General features: G+C 43.5%; 1 protein-coding gene across 2 annotated transcripts in view; it reads right to left on the bottom strand.

Moving 5' to 3' along the window:
* Positions 1-11,091: 11,091 nt before the first annotated feature.
* USP31 (ubiquitin specific peptidase 31) overlaps positions 11,092-17,536 on the bottom strand; it is a 53,753-nt gene continuing 47,308 nt past the window's right edge. For both annotated transcript variants that reach the window (XM_069485969.1, XM_069485970.1), the window contains 3 exons: positions 17,005-17,163; positions 15,003-15,155; positions 11,092-12,904 (listed from right to left, as the gene is read on the bottom strand). In XM_069485969.1, the coding sequence (XP_069342070.1) occupies positions 11,334-12,904; positions 15,003-15,155; positions 17,005-17,163 (1,883 nt within the window). In that variant the 3' untranslated portion in view covers positions 11,092-11,333. The remainder of the gene's footprint in view (positions 12,905-15,002; positions 15,156-17,004; positions 17,164-17,536) is intronic.

Genomic DNA, 17,536 nt, shown 5'->3' with positions numbered 1-17,536 from the left:
GAAAAAAAAGAGAAGTGAGCAGATTTAGGACCTAATTGTGGAAGTAGAGCTGGACAGGCCTTGTGAACGGATTCGACGTAAGGAAGGAGGTTGAGGGAAAGAGCGGCGTCAAGGAAGGATTCTCTAGTTTCTGGAATGAGCAGCTGGGGTGGATGACCACGTCATTTACTGAGATAAGAAGGTGGGGATACAGGAAGGGAGCACAGAACCAAGCAACTTTTGGTGTAAACCTCCATAGTTTTAATACCAACTTATCTCCATCCTTCCTTTCCTTCTGGAAGCTGGTCCCAGCTAAGGTCAAGTATTATTAATTTTCTGTCTCTTCTGGACAGGTGACCTAGAAGATAAATTCCATTAGGGAAGGGATTTTTTTTTTTTTCCTGTCTTATTTGCTGATGTACTCCAAGCCTCAGACCTTGCACCAACTGACTACCACTTCTTCCAGGCTTCGGACCACTTCTTGCAAGGAAAAATATTCAATTCTCAACAAGCTGTGGAAAACACCTTTTGTGATTTCATTGCCACTCGCTCTCCAGGCTTCTTCATGGCTGACATGAACAAGCTACTGTTAAGATGGCAAAACTGGTTGTGTAAATTCATACCTATCAGGTACAATGCACACTATCTGGGTGATGGGCACTTATAACATTGACTCAAACTGTACAAAAGCAAGACATGTAACCGAAACATTTGTACCCCCGTGAAATAAAAGATGGCAAAACTGTGTCGACAGCTTAGGCACATACTTTGATTAATTGTACTGCTTCTTGTTTGAGATATAACAAACTACACTTTTGATTAGAAATCAGACATTTCATATTTAATGACCTAAATAAAATGCATGACAAAAAATTCATGCTTTTGTTGGAATTGGTGAAAAGGGGTAAATGAAATTAAAGTGTCCTACAGTCCTGAAAAAGGGAAAAAAAAATACTAATTTTTCTTAGCCTCATAAATAAAAAATGCATGTTGAAATCACAAGGACAACCACTAAAAGAATAAAAGAATAACTAACAGGTGGAAAGTTAGAAATTAAAAAATGCTTGGTATATCTACAAGAAAAGTATGAAGAAGGACAATAAATATAAAATAGGTGTGACAAATACCAAAGAAACAGTAAGATAGTGTGTAAAACCCAATACATTAGTAATTATATTAAATGCAAATAAACCAGGCATCCTGATTAAGCCTCACGATGATCATGTAGATATTATTGTCCACATTTTACAGGTGAAGAAGTTGACGCACAGAGAAGCTGAGCAGCCTGCCCAAGGTTGTCCAGCTAGCAAGCCATCGTACCAGGATTCGAACCCAGCAGCTGCCTCCAGGGCCTAGCATGTTGCCTTCCCAAGTTCTTCCTTCCTCTCCTTCCTCCCAACACTGCTTTAGGTCAGCCCTTCCACAGACTGCATTGAGATTCCTGCAACAAGCTACTTGTTGGCCTCTCTGGCACCATGTTGTTGTCATGGTGACTGTTCTAACGCACAAACTAGATCTCTTCCTGGATTCTCATATACTTCAGGACAAATGTAGTCAGTCATAAAAGGTCCCTCTAGATGAGGCTTCTGCCTCTCCCCACTTCCTACCTCCCAGGGGTCTCCCCTGCCTGGAATATGAGTTATGCTCCAACGCCTCCTCCTCTGACCCAGTAAGGCTCAGCCCCTCCTCCTCATCACTACCATTAGGATTGTAACTGGCACCACTCACTGAGTGCTTTCTCTGTGTCAGGCACTGTGCTGAAGGCTTTTAGGCGTCATCCTCACCATGCTATGATACAAGCACCAATATTCTCCACCTTCTGGACAAGAAGGTAGACTCAGAATGGTTAAGTGTAACAGATCACCCAAGTAAATCTACTAATTCAGCTAGTGTTTACTCAGTAACTGCTATTTGCCTGGCACTCTCCTCGGTGCTGGGAAAAGAGCAGTGAACAGAAAAGGCAAAACCTCCCTGCTCTCAGGGAGGCCACAGATGAGCTCACATATACACTATGGTAGTTAGGGTAAGTGATGCGCAGAAAATAAAGTAGGAAGGAGTAGAGAGTGTGAAGCAGTTGCAATGTTTTAAAGGTGTGGTCAGGGAAGATCCTGATGAGAAGGTGGTATCTGAGCAAAGACATGGAGGAGGCGAAGGCATGAGCCATGCAGGCATCTCAGAGAAAAGGGTTCCAGGCAGAACGCCTTGAAGGAAGAGCGCTGAGTAAGCGGTGGACTCACTGACTGTTACCTGTTAACCACCTTGATCCCTTGACTAGACGGTGAGCTTCTCAGGGCATGGTCCTATCCCCAGTAGCCGGGCTCACAGGAAGACATTGCTGAGTGAAGGATCTCAGACTTCGATTTTGAGTAGGATAGTCAAGTGGTACCTTCCCCACCACCACCTTCTGTGAACTTGGATCCCTGAGGCTGGCACCGTCCTTCCTCCACCCACACCGTACAATCCCGATGCCATCCACTCCACACTCCTGGAGGGGAAAAAACGTATCTGACATCCTCGTCCCTTGAGTCTCTGGAACTGGATCTGCCTACTGTGGGCCTCTACGGAATCCTCCTAAACAAAGGAAAGGTGCAGGAGAGGCGAGCTGGACACATGTCCAAGACCCCGCTAGTGGCAGGGAGGCCTGATTTTCACTAAACACTGTGGTCTCACTCACATCATCTTCCTACTTTCAAGAAAAATGAGGCCGCCGGGCGCGGTGGCTCACGCCTGTAATCCTAGCACTCTGGGAGGCCGAGGCGGGTGGATCGCTCAAGGTCAGGAGTTCGAGACCAGCCTGAGCAAGAGCGAGACCCCGTCTCTACTAAAAATAGAAAGAAATTATATGGCCAACTAAAATATATATAGAAAAAATTAGCCGGGCATGGTGGCACATGCCTGTAGTCCCAGCTACTCGGGAGGCTGAGGCGGTAGGATCGCTTAAGCCCAGGAGTTTGAGGTTGCTGTGAGCTAGGCTGACGTCACAGCACTCACTCTAGCCCAGGCAACAAAGCGAGACTCTGTCTCAAAAAAAAAAAAAAAGAAAGAAAGAAAAAGAAAAATGAGGCTGTTGTAAATCCAAAGAACAAGTCAAATTAATGTCAAATCTCTGAAAGCTCTAAGAAATGGGGTACAAGGCCACTGGGTTATAGGACATAAGGAAAAATTTATCACCATAGGAGAGGAGAACCCTGTCCTCTGCGTAGCAAATGCTGGCGGGGGTGAAAAGCATAGCTAAGACCAGACCACACCAAGGCTGAATTCCAGAGGGTTTTGCATGTAGATCCAACCCTCTCAGAGAGGAAACCTACCGAAGACCCACATGGAGATACCCAAGGAAGAGAACAGGGCTGCAGAGAGGAAAACTGAAACATCCACCTGGGAGGACTCAGCAGCCCCCCTGGGGAAGGGGAAGGGAATACTGGAGGTGGGAGGCAGGCCTCAGCCACACCCTGCTGGGTCAGGGTGGCCCAGAACCACTCATGGGCCAGTTTAACACACAGGAGCACATGGCCCAGGCCAAGGAGCTTAATCATGCCTTTACTTTCTTCAGAAAGATTTACAGAGGCACAAGAAGTGCTCAGAGATGTTGGCCAGTCAAGTATTTGAAAGTAATCTTACAAATTCTAAGGAGACAGGCAAAATGATCCTTAAATATTTGCGTAACTACTAAATCTACATATTTTATGACATGTCAACACTTTCAGGCATAATGAAGCCTCTTGAATAATCAGTGTACTACATGTCTAAACTCTTTAATAGAACCTAAAGCAAAATTTTACCAAATTAGAGAGGTTTATAAGTGCTGTACCTTAGGTATATGGCACGTGGTTCACATTCGTCCTGTGTTAGGAACACCATCTCCCTGCCCCAAACCTAAACCACAATCTTGTGCTGTAGGAAAACAGTATCTGCTCTTTGATCTATATTCAAGTTTCTGGGAACAAATGATGGCTGGCGGTACTCACCTAAATGGAAACCCCTGCTCACCAACACTGTGCTCAACTCATATTGAATAAGCATCTCCACACTCAGAAGAGACACTAAGAACCTGCAGGCTGCACTTTTAAGACACGCTTGATAATGGTGATCTTTAGAGCCCCCATGTGGCCACAAGTGACATGACAGCCTCAACAGAGACTGCTATCCTGAAGGGTGGAAAAGATAGCTGGAAACAGGTTACTGGAAAAGGATAGTTAAAAATGAAGATATTAAATAACAGGGGTGAGAGAAGGCTCAGAAAAGAACAGCCTTCTGTTCTACATTGCTATGTCCTCTCAAGTCTGGTAAAAGAGGGAAAATAATGTGAGATGTTGAAAGATTGTTGGAATTGAGTCAGAATGTGAGTTTTTGTCCAGCTCCATGGCCCATGACAAATTGCCTATGATCTGTCATGCACAAAGTGGGAGTAATAATCCCTGATTGTGAAAATTATATAAGCATGGATGTGATTTTTTGTTTTGAACTTTTACATGGAGAGTGTCTATGCATCTTTCTGAAACTTGCTTTTTAAATTTAACACAGCAATTTTAAACCATTTTGTATAGCGTGATGCAGTACAAATATTATTAGTCAACAGCAAAAAGATATTGGCTGCCAAGGGGGAGAAAGGAGGAATGTGGCTTGCAGAGGACATCATGTAATAAATTTATTATATTTTGTTACATTTTCCACTTGCTCTTAATTCCAACTGTATATTCAACTGCTGTTTCAGAAATAAAATGTTTTAAACATAAAAATATAAATTCTGCTTCTTAAAAGTGCATACACCTTGAATAATAAAACATACAAATAAATAACAGAACTCAGTGACACAGCTCATGCACTTTGTTCTAAAATAATTTAAAATGTATGATACACTTTTCTTCCAGCCTCTAGGAAAGACATCTGCCTTCCATATTACTGTACAACTGAAAAAGAAAATTACACAGAAATCACTATCAATGGTGTGTGAATAAAACCAACGCATTTTGTGTACAGTGATATGACATGCAGCTTTTAAGACAACTATAGAAATTCCCATGTAAAAACTGAAGAGTTCAATTAAGAACTATTTTTGTAGTGGGGCCTGAATTCAATTTTAACCAGTGGTGAGAGGCACAGTCGGTGAGCAAACCCATATGGAACACAAACACATATGAGAAAGGCCTACACGGAGAACTCCAACTTCGCAAATGCTGTAACTGCCTTTCCATTTGGTATAATGACACCACACCACTTAGAATAGCACCTAGATTTCATATTGCATTTTCACGATTGCAACAGTATCACTACTCTGGGTGGCCTTTCTAAAGCAGCATTTCCAACTTGGATTTTCACCTACATCTTTATTCCTTAAAATGTTGAGAACACCAGGCAAATTGTGTGTGTGTGTGTGTGTGTGTGTGTGTGTGTGTTTTGTAAGCAGGATGAAACCACCTGAACACAGATTATTTTGAAGATGTTGTAGTGCTTTCAGCTCACCACAGATTAAAACTCAATTTTATTTGCCTCCATAGATAACATACAGTCCCAAGTTTTTGGATGTGTGGTTAGTTGATACATACCTACATGATGGGTGCAATGCACACTGGGGAACGGACACGCCTGGAGCTTTGACTTGGGGGGACAGGCGGTACATGGGCAACGTATGAAACCTGAAATTCTGTATCCCCCATAATAATAAGATGAAATAAAAAATAATAATAAAATAATAACATGAAAAAATAGCAACAAAATTTCCCCCCCGCCTCCCCCCCCAAAAGACTCCAAATAAAATGCTTCACATTAATTTTCAAACTAAAAAAGAATTCCTGAAACCACATTCTGGGTAAGAACTATAGAAGAGAATAGGCTAAACAGGAAATTCAGTGGCAGCCTGGGGTTTGCTATTATAATTACCACAAAAAGGTCAAAAGCAGGGACAGGTTTTCCAAGGCTAGAAAGGTGGTTTTCTATTTTCATCTTCAACATTTTCTAACTCAGAATGACTTCCCTATTCCCGCATGCTGGGGCAAAGGGTCTGGGACGGGCACAAGCCCCATGGGGGCTCTGCTTGCTCCAGTAACCAAGACCACTAATTCCCACCAGACTGGAAAGTGTGGGGCCACCCACACAATGCTCCAAGCTCCCAAATTGGGCTTTGAGTCAAAAAGACCCCTTATTTCAAACAGGAGTTTGATATCAGTAGTTCTCAATTTCTTTTTTCTTGTCTCTCCAACACAAATGAGCGATCGAGTCACTCCTAAGGAGCTCACAAGGCAGTGATTCTCACCATAATTCTCAGTAAAGGGATAGCACAGTGGTTCTCAATTCTGACTGCAAATTGAGACCCACGAGCTTTAAAATATATGCTAGTTCCTGGGACCTGTCCCTACAATAAATTAGATCAAAAACTTGGGAGGGGGCCCCAGGCACTGTATTTCTAAAAATTCCTTGCATGATTCTAGTGAATGTTGGGCTTCACAATCTCAGACAAGTCAGAGAACATGTGTGAGATTCAAAAAAGCCTCTCAAGTCTGCTATGAACCCCCTTCCTCCCCAAAACTGGGAAACACTGGTTTGAAATGAATGTGAGATGGATCTAGAACCTAATCCACTGTACAACACTACCATAAATTCCACGGGCTTAGCCTTATTGTGACCAGTAGTTGGGAAGCTCTAAAGTTTTCCAAAACAGCTCTAAGTCTCTACAAAAACATTTCAAAACTGTTAGCACTATTTGAAGCCACATTCTTTCCTTGTGACCACAATAGGAATCCTAGGAGATATAAAAAATTAAAATCCATAGAAAAATGGCAGGTTATTTGTAGAACAAAATACTTTAGGAAAGTCTTCAGGCTAAATACAGTATATACACCAACAATGTATGTTTGACATATCCAATTCCATTCCTGCTTGCAAAATACTTATTTTTGCACGTTCTCCCCAATGATCAAAACAATCAGCGAAGAGAAATATATGCAGAGCAAAACAAGAAATCACATTCATGCTCTTCTACACTAATGATTAAGCCACATTTTAAAAATTACAAATTTAAAAATAGAGCTCCATGATCTAAAAGTTATCTTTTTTTAAAACTTAACATTTAGTGTCGTCTCTATGTTTTACTTAGTTGCTTGCATAGGTAGTCAGAGCATGCTTTCTGAGTTATGTGGAGGCCATGCAAAATTGTTTTCATTAGATGGGGAAGAAAATGATTAGTCATGCTCAAAATGCAGCTGCAAAAATAAACACTCTGAAAGTTGATCAAAAGGCAGTGTGAGACAATGAGTGGTCATTTAAATAAAAGCATTTGCATTTCTCCTCAAAATACGTAGTCGGGTTTAACAATAGTGTACCCTTTATGAAATTAAAGACAGAGACAGCCCACACAGTAACAGCTTTTTGTGTTTATGATAGGCACTGGTTTTTGTCTGCAAATTTTGCCCCTCTCAACTCCAAATAAGACAAAGTTCCACGCGCCTCCAGAATATGCGTTTTATTAAAACTGTGCTTATGATTTTGCACACTATCTCAAAAATCCAACCCAGAAACACTGGTTATCTTTGTATCCAATAATTATCATAACCTACATAGGGAACAATTAACTTCAGCTGTTCGGTAATTTCTCGGAATGGAATTTAACATCAGATGCCCATCTTTTAAAAACACATTTATTTGAAGTAAATGAGCTTTGTTCACAGCTCTTCCCTGCTCCATTTTCCCTAAAGGCTGCTGCTACTGGTTCCTTTCCATACTGTCCCTATTTTTTTCATGATAGTTATTTTAGAGGGATGACAATTTTCCCCCCAAACCGCCCCCCAAAATCCCTACCTCCATCTCATGCAAACACAGATGACCAAATTCTAACGTAAAGTGACCGTGGAATGATTTTCAACCCCTAAATAGTAGAGACAGCTCAGTCTGAAAAAGTGGATGTAAGAGTAAAATGTCTCCAAAATGAAGGGCACTTTTGGTTTCCAGACGGAAGAGACTTGCTCAAGAGAACCACAAGCCTTAGCTGATTGGCCAGAACCCATCTGATCTTTCTGTTCAGAACTGTCACTCTACTGGGGACATCACCATATCCCCTGCTCGATCAACCGTGTCCCCAGGGCTCCTTAGCTACAGCAAATTCCTGAAGCTTTCTGCTTGCCTTTGAGCACAAAACAGGCCCTAAATGAATTTGCAGAATAAATGAAGGATGAAAGAATGACCTGCAAAAGCGCGTAAGGCGGCCTCACAGATAATTACAGTATCTTACCACACCGCAATTACTCCCACATCCACTTCTATTGGTCCAGCAAATTATTACTCTTGGTTAGGCTGCTTTTCGGATGAGAAAATATAAGAGATGGGAGATGGTCTAAGATGACCAGAGCTTAATGGTTTCTTTGTGCTTCTACATTACCTAAGGGATTACAAAGGCAAGGTGCCAAAGTGCGGGGCCATCTTAAGGAACAACAGCCTCAGTGCACTGGATGTTCACGAGGAATCAAGAATAAAACTTGTTTTAAAAAGTAAACAAACACGGATGCAACGCTATTGTTGGTGATTATTTTGTGCCTACCAGGAAATGACTGCTCTCATCAGGGCCACCTGGTTGTCAACCAGAAACCCAGGCCTGCCATCCTTAGCCGATAATCTTTAACCCAAAGCACATACGTCTTCACTGAGCCAAGTATCACTTGGAAAAATAAAGAACACACACCAAGTCCCTAACCCTACCAAAGAACTGAATGGAACCAAGTGACAATTTTCCTGTAAGATACCTCACATCTCAAAGAGCACCTCCAAACTTTTGGGCAAAATATCCTTTTTTGTGGCTTAAAGTTGTACCTAGTTGTTAGGGATAATGAAATTTTCATTGTTTACCAACTAAGGAAATATAATAGCTTAAAGATGCCTCGACAATACCGTAATACTTCCTGATTTTTTATATTACATATGAAGTAAGGACTAAATTCCACAGCCGTACAGTTTATAGATACTGAAATTTTATTTCTGGATCCCATGGAAAAGTAAAGGAATTTGTAGAAGGCTTTTTTTTAAGACACTAGACATCACAGAAAATCCATTCCTAGAGGACTCAAGAATAAAAATATTTACCATTGTGAAAATTAAACTACTTCCTATTAATGCTTAACTGACTATAGCCAGAAAAAAAAAGTTATTAAAGCCCTTTGTCTAATCAAACTATAATTCTAAGACTGTTTCAGAGCTTCAGATAGGAGACTTCAAATGAGATCTACCTATAAAACAAAGATGAGAGGTTCAAACTAGACAAACATTCAATTCCTGATATCAATGATCTCACATTTGGTACATCTTTTTCAAGAAATAAAAGCGATACAAAAAAACTAGAGTCGTGGCTAAACACTGATCAGGCCTGTTGGAAGCAGTGATAATATCGAAGGCAGCCACTGCAGTCGTACTGCAGCAGGGGACAGCAACGCTGCTCTGGGAGACCACCGAGATCTGGACAACAAAATGAGGACACCTAGGGAAGCGCTGAGGACAAGACTGAGTGCCACAGGCAACAGGCTCATGTTCAATGAATTACACAGAGCACTATGGTAACTTTCACAAGGCTAGAAAGGTAAGTCTTAACTATTGTCAAGGGTCTAAAATTCCAGCTACCCTCAACATAAATGACCTCCAGACTTGCAAGTTACTGGCCAATGCTCAAATTAGCAGCAAAATAAAGTAACCTATTAAAAATATTTCCCAAGAGGTATTCTTGGAAACAAAAATAAAAGAAAAAAGGGGGCAGTGCAGAATTCGTAGCTATGCATGCATTTGTGTTATAGTTTCTTCATACACAGCAATACTGAAAAGGGAGATTATAAATGATCTGTGCACCAAGAGTTCAGGAAGAACTTCAAGAGTTTATGACCAAAAAAAAGTTAATATTAAAAGCGCATAAACCTAGCATGCTGTATTTTACGACAAAGTGACAAATGCTATTCAAAGAGAATTAGGACTGTGAGTCTCTTGACATTAAAAAAAAAATAGAAAAAGAAAAAAAAAGCTAAAAATTCATCAGGAAAGTATTGCCAGGAGACCTCCAAAAAGCTTGAAAAACTATGTATTTTGCTTATCTGTGAGATTATTGTGAGATTCTACTTTTCCTTGATAAGAAATTTGCACTGACACTGCCAGATGGAACATACTCCAAATCCTGCTTGTAAATTCTGGGCATAAGATTAAATCTTAAGCACAAATAAGAAACCAATGAGTTACTATAAAGCATTACAACTAAGACTAACAAGCAGAATCTGAAGTGCCTATGTAATACTTTGTCACAGGTCGCTTCAATGTACCATCATGGACTTTTGGCAGTAGGTAATTTCTTTCTTCTCCAAGTTACCAGACGAGGAAACATGAGCATGCAGACACGGGGCAGCATGGAGCTTTCAACGCCTAACAGAACAAAAGCACAACAGAGAAGGAAAAAATCCATTTTTTTCCAGGAATCTGTCAAAGGTGTTAACGCCTCTACTTACTACAGTGCAAAATCCGAACAGCCTTACCTAGTAAACTTAGAAGGAAAAAAAATTAGCTCCTAGTGACTGGCTTTCTGGCTATGCAATGTGCCACCTCCTAGGACATATTCCAAAAGTCAAGACAGGTGATGGTACACACATCTCTGTGACATGAAGGTAGCGAAAGGCTTCGTTTCTACCTCCAGAATGTCTGTATGTGGCAGTACGAAAAATGACACAGTCACCCACATGTCACCTCCCTCTTTAACCCACTGACTGATGGGCATCCAGCCTAGACTAGCTGAGTATATACCTGAGAAACATTAGTGTTAAAATATTGCCCTTTACAAAGACTGGTAGATGGGGCGAAAGTGCAGAAAGCAACGTTTTTCCCTCCACTGGTTTCATGGTTAGCGTCACAGTTTTTAGAGCTCCTGGTGCCAACTGACAATCCACAGTAAGGACAAATCCAGCTCAGAAGAAACCCAAGTCAAATAATTCACCCTTCTCTACACTAATGATAGCTTAACTGGTTCACAGGTTTCAAAACCCTCGTGTCCAACGAAAGTCATTAGAGTTCTCTAGAAAGAAATATGTACAATTGCTAAAGGGACCATCCAGGGTATCATCTACAATTATTCCAGTTAGCTTGGTATCAATGCTTTGCCTATGGCTGTTATTTGGTTCAATGGCAGAATAAGGCGACGCTTTTAACAATTTGCAATTGAATTCTCCTCTCTCTCTCTCACACACACACACACACACACACACACACACGCACGAGCGCACATACACACATCAGGCACGTGACCCAAAAAATACAAAACAAAAGCATAGAGGGCTTTGGTGGGTGGGGAGGGGATCTAAATAAATAAACATCTTTACAGATAAAACACTTGGATTGCAGAAGTATCACTGAGGTTTTTGAGAAGGCCGTGCAGAGGTTTGCATGCTAGAAGATAACTTTTTTGAGGATTTCTCGGCAGACTGCCTGCCACCGGGGGATGGGGGAACTCCAGAATCTAGCTGGGAAGACTTGGATTTGCGAGTGGACAGCAGGGAATGTTTAGCAGAAGCAGGGTCCTTGGAGACAAGCTGCTCTTTTCCAGCTGCATTTGCATTTGGCTGCTGGGAACCTGGAGGCTGGTGGCCCTTCTCTGCCTTGTCGTCCACAGCATTCTTACAGACTGACTTGACAGAGCTCCCGCTGGCCTTTTTAGAGAGCAAGGTTGTCTTGCCAAGATCAGTCGACCGCCGGGTTTCCTTCTGTCTCAAGGCTGACTTGAAGAAGGACAGCCCCTTGTCCTCAGACTTGCTGTCCCTCTTCAGACCCGACCTCACGCTCGTGCTGGGTGAGCGCAGGCTGGCCATGGAGGAGCTCCTGACGTGTTTCCCGTCCCCTCTGCCCTCTCCAGCTCTGGCCTGGCTCACCCGAGGGGAGTTGGGTTTGGAGGTGGAGGTGATGCTAGCTCTGTCAGAACCCAGGCTTTGTCTAGAGCCCTCTCTGCTTAAGCTCCGGTCTGAAGTCCTGCTTTTCCCAGGAGGGAAGGGGCTCCTCGTGGCAGGGCCCGAGGCTTTTTTGGCAGATGTAGAAGAAGCAGCGTAAGCGAGGGCAGGAGCTGACTTCTGCTTCTGTGGTGAAGGAGACGACACAGAGCCCTGGGATTTGGGTGATGACTCCTTTTTGGATTGGGCAAGGGCAGGGGATGAATGCCTTCCACTGGCCCTGGAAGAAGAATCTGCTTTGCTTCGAGAGCGGGAAGGCTTTATAGAAACTTTTACAGGAAGAGGAGAAGAAGGAGATGTACTTGAAAGAGATGATTCTTGGCTTGCCAAGGCTGGTCTCCCCTTCCGCAAGCTTTTATCTGACTCAGTACCACCTTTGGAACTGGGGGATCTCTTGGTTGTGCTCTCTGGTTTCTTTTTGAGTGAGCCTGGGAGGCTCTCGGGTTTCGCCTCTTTGACTGGAGAGCTGTCTACAGAATCGCTCTGATCTACATAAGCAATCTGGTTATTGTTGTCAAATGGATCAGAGACGGGGGGCAAGTGATCCCCTTGTGCGGAGTGTTTGCTCTGAGTATCTGCAACACTGGAGTTCAATTTGCAGGCGTCTGATTCATCTCTGAACACACCTTCCATGACAGCCAGAGGGGCCCGGCCCACAGACTTGTGCTCACGACGACTGTGACTATCACTTGGTTCCTGGAAACTGCTAGAAAGGTTCCTCAAGCTACCAAAGCAAGAGATGGAGACCTTGTCATCCACTGCCTCCCCGATCTTCTCCAAGGTGGAGGCAGAGCTGTGAATTGGAGAGTCCCCCGAGAATCGGGATGGAGAATTGGAGCGCATCTGCAGCTTAGCAGACAGGGACCAGGAAGGTCTCATGCAATTTTCATTGACGGCCAAGGGGCTGGTGACGGAAGATCTGGATGACAAGCTCTGACGCTGGACACTTCTCACAAATGGTCGAGTTGAAAAGCCTCCTGAACACGGCAAAGAGAATACTGTTAAGCTAAACTAACAAAAACATTCTAGTAATATCTTGAGATAGTGAAGATGCAACAAAGGTAAACCATGGAATGATAGGAGCATGACCTTCAGTGCCAGCCCATCTGGGGTCAAGGAGCACTCGTGTGGCTTCAACTTCTCTGAGCCCAGTTCCCTTTATCTATAAAACAGGGACATTCTAACTCAGAGATCAGCAAACTATTCTCTTTGGCCGCTTCCTCTACATCAGGACTCAACATACTTTCCCCGTGAAGGGCCAGAGTAAATACGTTAGGCTTTGCTGGCCAACCACTCTACTCTGCCACCACAGCATGAAAGCAACCACAGGTGACTCCGAAACAAATGGGTACAGCTGCAGTCCAAGAAAACCTTATTCACGAAAAAGGCAGCGGGCCGTATTTGGCCTGTGGGCTGTACTTTGCTGACCCCTGATCTAACTCACAGGGCTACTGTGAGAACTAAATAAAATCTTAAAAGTCCTGTGCCCAACAGGGCACCTAGCACCCCACCCATGCTCACTAAACGTGAGCTATTGATCCAGCTTCTTTACCTCACTGAAGGACATCTCAGGCTCACAAAAGTGAAGTCCTTGACTGAGACTACACAAATAATTAAAGGCAGAGCTAATATCAGAACCCATAACCTCCTGACCTCCACTCAATGCCATATGTAAGGTGGCCCGTAATTGTCAACTATAAAAGTGGGTCAGTGCGAAGAACTAAAGAGACCTGGATATGATACATTCCTATCCTGGGTGACTTAAAACCTCCAAAGAAAATATTCATAATTAAAACAATACACTCCTACTGGGAGTTGCTTAAAACTTCCAAAGAAAATATTCTAAATTAAATTCCATACGTACTTGACACTGTAGCTGTGGTATTTATAAAATGCTGTCTAAGATCCTTAGAGATAGGCTCTGTTCTGTGGGCACCACTCAGCACCATTATATGACGATGATGCTTGAGAGGATATTGATTTCACCAACTGCATTGTTTAAAAATAGATCAGGGCAAACCGTATCTAGGCTTCTTGTTAAAATGACAGTGAACTCTAAGTTTAAAGTCTGTGTTGAAAATAACCTCTACCTAAACAAGCAAGGGTTCCTCTAGTCAGTTTTTCATAAAATTCGAGGAGCTAAGAGAGTAGCAATTATATTCCAATAGCCTTATTTTACACATAAAGCAATAAGCCAGAAGAGGTCGCAGAGCTAGAGCTATAGTGCAGATCTCCTCAACTGGCATTCTTCTTCCAATCTCCTGCAATTCTAACTCCATTTCGTTTTCCCAGAATTATCCATCACGGCTACAAGCAGATTACAGCAATCGAAATGTTGGCCCTGGAGTGAGACTTGTTGAAAGATGAGTCACCGTGCTCATTATAGAAGCTGAGCTCACTCTCTCCTCCTTCCAGCTCCCCGTACTTTGGCTGCCTGATCCTTCCCACACCACCTGGGGTCCCTGTCAGAACTCAAGTCTGTCCTGCCATCACTCAGGTGGTTAAGTGAAAGCTAAAAAAAAAAAAAGGCAGAGTTCAATTTTTATCAGATTTTCAAAGTTTTTATATTATGACTCTCTTCAAAATTCTTAACAACTACCTCTACGCGAAGGCAACAGTTTCTGTTCTAGATGTTTGTGTACTAAAGGGACCATGCCACAGCTGCCTCCATAGAGAGCACCGTGGTGGAAAGGGGAGGATCCTCCACACCAGGCCCGGAACAGCGACTTCTCACCAGGCGGCCTGGGGCAAAGCACAACCTCTCTGAGCACCTTGCAGCCATTCTGAACGTTTAAGAAAGCACTCTGAATAAATCAGAGTTCAGCCTCCACACTGGGCCTTAAGAATGGAAAATAATGAAGTGGGAGGAACAAGTCCTGGGTCACAGAGGAAACGCAAGTTTACGTAAAATGTTACTTCTTAGGATTGTAACCTGAAGCTATGCAGCGCCACCCTCTGGAACTCTCTTTGAATTCTCCTGCAATGTCCTTGGGACTTAGCTCCTAAACCTGAGGGACCCTTTGTTGTGTCTGTGAGTTACCATTTTGGAAATCTGTCACCAAAGACCACACCCACCGTCATCTTCACTCCTCTCCCCAGCCATCTCCACGGACTCTGAGAGCGAGGCCAGGGAGGTGCGTCTGGAGGAAGCTGCAGAGGTCACGCTGGCCGGCTTGCTCCCTGGGAGCCGGCTCACCCAGTGTTCACACAAGGAAGAACTCGTTGAGCCTGCCGAGGAGGAAGCGGGGACAAAGGTCAGGCCAGGGTCCCCGTGCCAGCCTGTGCGGCACACACCCTCGTGAGGGTGCTGTGAGCTGAGCTGGAGTGACTGATGTCCTCACCCCGAGACTGGCATTAATTCCCAGCCCCCACGTGGTGTCGTGTCTACCTGAACATCCTCAGTTAAGATGCAAAAATGGAAGGCAGGCTCCCGCACATGTGGTACTTGTAGTAATAAAATGCAAGTACAGGGATGAATACTTCATAATGCAAAGTCTGAGTCCTGAGAACTGGCGAGAGAGGACGGGCACAGTGGCTCACTCCTATAATCCTAGCACTGTGGGAGGCCAAGGCAGGAGGACTGTTTGAGCCCAGGAGCTGGAGACCAGCCTGAGCAACACAGCAAGAACTCATCTCTACAAAAAATAGAAAAATTAGCCAGCGTGGTGTCTCACACTTGTAGTCCCAGCTACTTGGGAAGCTGAGGCAGGAGGATCGCTTGAACCCTGGAGTTTGAGGTTGTAGTGAGCTATGACGATGCCACTGCACTCCATGTGGGGGACAGTAGAAACCTTGTCTTAAAAAAAGAATTAAAAAAATTGGCAAGAGAATGGAATAGACAATCATCCATACATTCATTCTATAAATACTTATCAAGCACCTACATGCCAGGCACTGTTCTAAACACTTGCAGTAATATTTCTGACACACACGGAGAAGAGAGCAAGTGACAGTACACTTTTTCTTAGCCTGTTTTGCAGAAATTTTTAACCATTTTCATAATATTAATAACACACATACGCACGCATGGCTATATGTCAATCTGTCCTGTTTCTGGGATGGCCTTAAATATTTAATAGGGCAACAGAAACTGCTCTTGAAATTGAGTACATGAAGCAGCACGCATGACTCTCTCAAGTAGACCTCAAGACAGCGTCGCTTCTGAGAATATCTCAGGCTCTAGCAAGCACTGAGGGAAGGCATGATGACATTCAAGTCCCCCCTTTCTCTTGAGTGAGTGACCAGCTACACACTGGATGGGGTTTTCTGTTTAAGAGATGCTTCCATTTAGCTGCTTTGAACTCACCCCTTCCAAGCTTCGAGAGGAGCAGGGATTAATATTTGCTAACCTGATCACACATTACCACGCTTCGGTCCTCTGTCATATTCTCTTAAAGTCAAACTCTACATTAAGAAGCATGCATCCCCTTGTTTGGATTAGGTGTGGCTGCATACACAGCATGTGTGAGTACCGGTTCCTGTGTTTATTAAACACAACAGGCCAGGTTCAGCTGAACGCAAGCTAACAAATATTATTACAGTGGTCAATCCCTCCCCTAACAGAATAGGCCAATCTTCTGATTGGAAAAATGGACTATTTCTACTAGTGGTACATTATCTTTTACAAAATGCTTTCAACATACGTTTGCCTAACTGGATCCTACAGTGACCCCATGAGGGAGGTATTATTATTACATCCATATCATAGAGGGTAACTTCATGGCTCAGATGGGCCTTGCTCCAGGGTAACCCGAGGGACAGATGTCAGAGTAGTGGGTAGCATGCCATGCTGCTTTCCAGCTCGTCCGTGCACTTATTACTGCAAGTAAACCTCAAGAGCTCTCTCTGAGCCAGGTCCCACCCCCGCCCCCACATGAACTCTGCTGGTCCACAGCTGCTCTCACACTCCACCATTTCCTTGATTGCAATCATTCTGGTTTCCAGGTTAAATGGAAATGTGAGAATTAATCTGATTAAACCTACAGAGTCATGAGACCTCCTGGAGAGGTCCTCTGGACCATTAATTATAATCTTCTGCTCTGGCAAGAAACTGCCCAAGAACTAGAGTCAGCCTCACCTGCCACTGAGCTGTTGGCCGACCATGACGGTATGGCTGTCCGCCTCTGGTAGAAGAGGATGTAGGCCGTCTGCGTGCAGACCTCATCTTCTGACAGCTGCTGCACATCGCTGTCATCGAAGCAATACCAGAGGCCATCCACAGAGTTCTTACAGTAGGCTGCCAAGAAGAGCCCACCATTAGTATCAAGGGAGGCTGAACCTGCCATTCCACTCCACCCTCAGACACCATCTCTATGGCTCATATAACTAATTCAAGAATTTTTAAGGCTGCATGAAGTCACATAGGAAGAGATTTTAAAAAATCCCAAATTCCATATCATACTCAAGCAAAATGTTTCAAGAAATTCCAAACTATTCCAAGTAGATGCAGTCCTGTTTCATCTTGGAAAACACAATATACTTAAACCAGTGGGTCTCAACCAGGGACAATTTTGCCCTGCAGGGGACATGTGGCAATGAATGGAGACATTTTTTATTGTCACAACTGGGGGCTGGGGGAGTGGAGAGTGCTACTGTCATCTAGTGGGTAG

This window comes from Eulemur rufifrons, chromosome 14 (genome assembly GCF_041146395.1).
Source record: "Eulemur rufifrons isolate Redbay chromosome 14, OSU_ERuf_1, whole genome shotgun sequence".
In the NCBI taxonomy this organism is placed as follows: domain Eukaryota; kingdom Metazoa; phylum Chordata; class Mammalia; order Primates; family Lemuridae; genus Eulemur; species Eulemur rufifrons.
This window is presented reverse-complemented; position numbering and strand designations above follow the sequence as displayed.